The sequence below is a fragment of the Zosterops lateralis genome (genome assembly GCF_965231275.1).
Source record: "Zosterops lateralis genome assembly, chromosome: 31".
In the NCBI taxonomy this organism is placed as follows: domain Eukaryota; kingdom Metazoa; phylum Chordata; class Aves; order Passeriformes; family Zosteropidae; genus Zosterops; species Zosterops lateralis.
Window position 1 is genome coordinate 4,673,278 of NC_139791.1, and position 5,501 is coordinate 4,678,778.

The 5,501-nt window shown below is 55.9% G+C and overlaps 1 protein-coding gene across 1 annotated transcript; it reads left to right on the top strand.

The window, feature by feature from the left end:
• Positions 1-661: 661 nt before the first annotated feature.
• Positions 662-1,594, top strand: LOC310920669 (olfactory receptor 14J1-like; the record flags this gene model as incomplete). Its single annotated transcript, XM_083880730.1, has 1 exon — positions 662-1,594. The coding sequence occupies one exon, from the start codon at positions 662-664 to the stop codon at positions 1,592-1,594; it is 933 nt and encodes a 310-aa protein (XP_083736856.1).
• Between the last annotated feature and the right edge of the window lie 3,907 nt (positions 1,595-5,501).

The following is a 5,501-nucleotide window of genomic DNA, read 5'->3' on the forward strand; positions in this document are numbered from 1 at the left end:
ACTCCCTCTGTCCCAGGGAGCTCTGGGCAGGGCAGGCTGGGAATGAGCTGACTCTCCTTGACTTTGGGAAAGGCAGGAGCCACTTTGTGTGCCGGGGATCCCTCTGCTCTCAGCAGTGTCTTCTGGCTTTCCAGAGTAACACACATTCCAGGTAGAGGAGCTCAGAAAGGTGCAAGTCCAGGTTCCCAGAAAGGTTCCCAGAGCAGCTGGGAAGAAGTCACAGGGACAGAGCAGCTCCTCTCAGTCTGCACTAAGGCTCAGACAATCCTCCTGCCTCACTGGACTCTGTTCTCCCACGGCTCAGCAGAATCTCTCGTTCTGCCTCCTACAATCCCCATCCCTTTGCCCTGGCAGCTCCTGTGCCTTAGGAATAGATTTTTTGTCCAAGTTCAAACACGAGGACTGGCCCCTGCCCTCACTGTTCCCCTGCACTGACTGGGGCTCAGGGCTGACTCCCAGGTGTCCTGCCTGTCGAGGTCTGTCTCCTCACTGAACATTGGCCAGCAGCAATCAGGGCTCCAGCAACCAAGGTGAAGGAAGTTCTCCTAGACATACACAAGGGAGAGGTGTTTAGTGGATGGAAATGGTCTGTGAGGAAGGGCTTTGACTTTTCTGTCACTGTCTTTCTCTATCTGCAGGTTGGGATGTCCAGACACTGAAAATGTCCAACAGCAGCTCCATCAGCCACTTCCTCCTGCTGCCATTGGCAGACACGCGGCAGCTGCAGCTCCTGCACTTCTGCCTCTTCCTGGGCATCTCCCTGGCTGCCCTCCTGGGCAACGGCCTCATCATCAGTGCCGTGGCCTGCGGCCACCACCTGCACAGCCCCATGTTCTTCTTCCTGCTCCACCTGGCCCTCACCGACCTGGGCTCCATCCTCACCACTGTCCCCAAAGCCATGCACAATTCCCTCTGGGACACCAGGAATATCTCCTACACAGGATGTGCTGCACAGGTCTTTTTGATTTTCTTCTTCCTGGGGTCAGAGTATTTCCTGCTGACCATCATGTGCTATGACCGCTACGTGTCCATCTGCAAACCCCTGCACTACGAGACCCTCCTGGGCAGCAAAGCTTGTGCCCACATGGCAGCAGCTGCCTGGGCCAGTGCCTTTTTCAATGCTCTGCTGCACACAGCCAATACATTTTCCCTGCCCTTGTGCCATGGCAATGCCCTGGGCCAGTTCTTCTGTGAAATCCCACACATCCTCAAGCTTTCCTGCTCCAAATCCTACCTCAGGGAACTTGGCCTTCTTTCGTTTTCTATCTGTTTATGTATTGGCTGTTTTGTGTTCATTTTTTTCTCCTATGTGCAGATCTTCAGGGCTGTGCTGAGGATCCCCTCTGAGCAGGGACGGCACAAAGCCTTTTCCACCTGCCTCCCTCACCTTGCCGTGGTCTCCCTGTTCCTCAGCACTGCAGCATTTGCCTACTTGAAGCCCTCCTCCATCTCCTCCCCATCCCTGGATCTGGCCCTGTCAGTTCTGTACTCGGTGGTGCCTCCAGCCCTGAACCCCCTGATCTACAGCCTGAGAAACCAGGAGCTCAAGGCTGCAGTGTGGACACTGATCACTGGACAGTTTCAGAAACATTAAACCGCTGGACAATTTCTGCAATTCACTTTTAATAAAAGTCATCTTTGATGCTTCTTGTTGGTTTCATTTTAAAGGTTTACCTTGTATGACTTTTTAAATATTGCCTACAATTTAAGGTCATGGTTTGTGTGATTTTGTTTCTGTCCACCTTTGCTGTGGCCCCAGACTGTGTCAATGAGGAGCTGTGCTCTCAGTGGCTCTAAATGAACTCAATGATCTCCCAGCAGAGTTTTCTGCAGAGATACCCTTTTTGATCCCTTCTCTGGGGCTGCAGCAGCAATGTCTGTGTGCAGAGCTGGGGCAGATCAGGGCTGGCACAGCAGCTGTGCCCAGCACCAGCAGCCCTTGGTGTTGCCAGTGCTGCTCCCATGGCCCTGCCCCGCTGCCCTCCTGGCCCTGGTGTTGCTGTAGGGCCTGAGGGCTCTCGGGGCCGGGCACAGGGCTGGGGGTGGCAGTGCCGGGGCTGCAGCAGGGACAGGCCATGGGCACTGCTGGGGCAGCGCTGACGCCTCAGGGCAGGGCCTGGGGGCTCCAGGCTCCTTGCCCAGGCTCTCTCCAGAACACGCCCAGGCCAATGCTCAGCACAGAAAAGCCCCGTGAGCGGCCCCAGGCTGGCCGTGGGCAGGCTGGGGACAAACAGCATGGCTGGGGCTCTGCAAGGGCCCTGGGGGAGACAGGAAGGTGCAGCAGAGCAGGGGCTGATCCATCCCCACTGCGCTGGACACCCCAGGGCAGCATCCCAGAGCATCCTCATGCACCTGCCAACAACATCCCCCCTCTGCAGCCCTGGCCTCTCCCCCAGCTCACACAGGTGCTCCATCCTTGCAGGCACAGACAGGGCAGCACTGGCTCAGGAGCCCCTGTTTGCATTGCCCAGAGCAGGCCTGAGCACCCCCATGGTGTTGGTGTGGGGAGATGAACGTGAGGGAGCACAAATGCCATCAGCCCCTGGGGCCAGGAAGGCCTGGGGGACAGGAGGGAATCTCCTCACTTTTGTTGTGGCCTCTGAGGTCACACAGAAAGTTTGTTCCCATGAGCTGTGAGTTTCCTTTCCCACTGCAGATGTTATTGCTCAGGGCCAGGGCTGCCTGGCAGCCACCCCCAAACTGCCCTGAGCGTTTCCTTTGCTCCATCTTTGCTTTCTTTCCTCTTTCCTGCCCTAGATTTTTCCCTGTTGCTCATCCCTGTCCCCTCCCCTGCAAACAGCCCATCCCCGTTTGCCCTTTCCTCTCTGCCCCCTCTCCCCATTTCAATTCCTAGATTTACACCATGGAAATGTCCCTTGGGGAGCAGGATCATCTTCCAAGTGCTTCAGGAATTGTCTGCAGGCTCCTGCAGTTCCTGGTGCTTCTCCCTTCCCAGAGGCACCACAGGCCAGGGGGCACATCTGGGCTGATGTGTCTTCCTGTGGGGCTCCCTGTTCTGGGCAATGAGGAGGGGCTGCAGAGGCTCTGCAGGACTGACAGGATGGGCTTTGGGGCTGTGAGGAGAAGCTGAGGGACCTGGGCTGCGGCACCTTCTGAAGAGGAGGCCCAGGGCTCATCCTGCAACGGCTGCAAGGGTGGTTTCAGAGAATCACAGGATCAGCAAGGTTGGAAAAGACCTTGGAGATGATCAAGTCCAACCTGTGCCCTGACACCACCTTGTCTCCCCTGAGCCTCCTCTTCTCCAGGATAAACAACCCCTGCTGCCTCAGCCACTCCTCACAGGACTTGTGTTCCAGACCCCTCACCAGCCTTCTTGCCCTTCTCTGGACACGTTCCAGCCCCTCCATGTCCTTCCTAAATTGGGGGCCCAGAACTGGACACAGCACTCCAGGTTCTGCCTCACCAGTGCTGAGCACAGGGGAAGAATCACTGCCCTGCTCCTGCTGGCCACACCATTCCTGATCCAGGCCAGGGGCCATTGGCCTTCTTGCCCACCTGGGCACACTGCTGCCTCATGTCCAGCCTGCTGTCCAGCACTGCCCCAGCTCCCTTTCTGCCTGGCCACTCTCCAGCCACTCTGTCCCCAGCCTGGAGCACTGTAGGGGTTGTTGTGGCCAAAGGGCAGGACCCGGCCCTTGGTCTTGCTCAACCTCCCATGGTTGGATTTGGGCCCTGGATCCAGCCTGTCCAGGGCCCTGTGCACAGCCCTCCTACCCTCCAGCAGATCCACACTCACACCCAGCTTGGTGTCACCTGCAAATCTGCTGATGGTGGACTCAATCCCCTCATCCAGACCATCAATGCAGATCTTGAAATCCACGCTGGCTGGCTCTGATCCCTGGGCCATCCTGTGGGTGCCCTGTGATGGCACTCAAGGTGATCTGTTCCATAACCTCTCCAGGCACCCAGGTCAGGCTGACAGGCCTGGAGTTCCCCAGATCTTCCTTCCAGCCCTTCTTGGGGATGGGCTCCCATTGGCCCCTCCAGTCCTCTGGGAGCTCCCTGGGGAGCCAGGACTGATGAGAAATGCTGGAGAGCAGCTTGGGGAGCTCATCCACCAGCTCCCTCATCCCCCTAGGATGGATCCGATCTGCTCCCAGAGACACCTGTGAGCATCTGAGTGTCTCAGCAGGTCAGCAGCTGCTTCCTCCTGGATTACAGGGGGGCTCTTCTGCACCCTGTGCCCATCTACGAGCTCAGGAGAGCACTTGTCCTGAGGGCAGCCTGTCTGTTGACAACTGAGGCAAAGAAGGGGTTAAGTACCTCAACCTTTTCCTCATTTTTGGTAACCATATCCCTCAAATAAGGAATGGAGTTGTCTTTGTCTCTCCCTATGCCATTAATGTATCCATAAAAACATTTTTGTTATCCTTCATGGAAGCAGACAGGTTAAGTTCTAATTGAGCTTTCATCCCTCTAATTTTCTTTCTGCATAATCTAACAACATCCTGAAACATTTCCTGAGTTCACTGTTCCTTTTTCCAAATGTGATGCACCATCTTTTAGTCCCCTGAATTCCCCTCAAAAACTCTGAAGAAAATGAAAATTAGAAGGCTCCTAAGTACATATATATTGAATTTAGAGTGTTAAAACCCTTCGTTATTGTATAATAGGTGTATTAATATTTTAAATGTTTATAATTTTAAATTGTAATGTAACAATGAGAAGCCACCTTGGTAAGCAAAAAGGGGGGGAGCTCTTTGAAAACCGCAGTCCCCCAAGCAGCCAAAGAAGAGAGAAGAAGCCCCCCACGCTTGCCAAACTACAGCAGCCCCCCCACAGACGCCGGAGCCGTGCTCCCACGACCACCGCCGCTCCAGCGTGGCTCTTCCGATGGGGGTGGCCGCCCGCGCTCCCACTACCACCACTGCTCCCGGCCTGCATGGAGAGCCCGCGTGGCCTCGTAGCTGCCGCCCCCTCCCCCCACAAGATCCCAGCCCACTCCCGCTCTGTGGCGTGGCTGGGACGTCCCATCCCTGCTCTCCCGCTGCAAAACCCCTGGGCTGCCAAGCCAGCCTGACCCGCGCCACTCCCGCCGGAGTAAAACTGAAAGTGAAAGTGCCCGCTGCGGTGGTGCAGGGAACCCCTGCTCCCAGTCCGGCCCGCTCCCAAAGCCCGACTCCCGCCGCCGGGGCGCTGCTGCCGGTGTGGCCCCCCCCTCCCCCTAACAGAGTCGGCAAGAATCTGCCCCGGGCTGCCGGCCCGATCCCCCCATGGCACCCACTCACTGCTCCCACCACCGTCCCCAACAGGACCTCCTGCCGCCATGAAGTAGAGCAGCACCAATTGTGAAATAACCTCCTCCCAGAGTGACCCCGTGCCACCAATACGTAAATTAAAAATCCTGGTGTAACCTGGGACCCTTTTTAAAAGCAAAAATCCCTATAAAAATAAATCAATGTAAAATTTAAACCCACAAAAGACAGTACTAAAGCGTGTATACCCTAAAGTATTAATGAACAATATTTTGTAACTCTCTG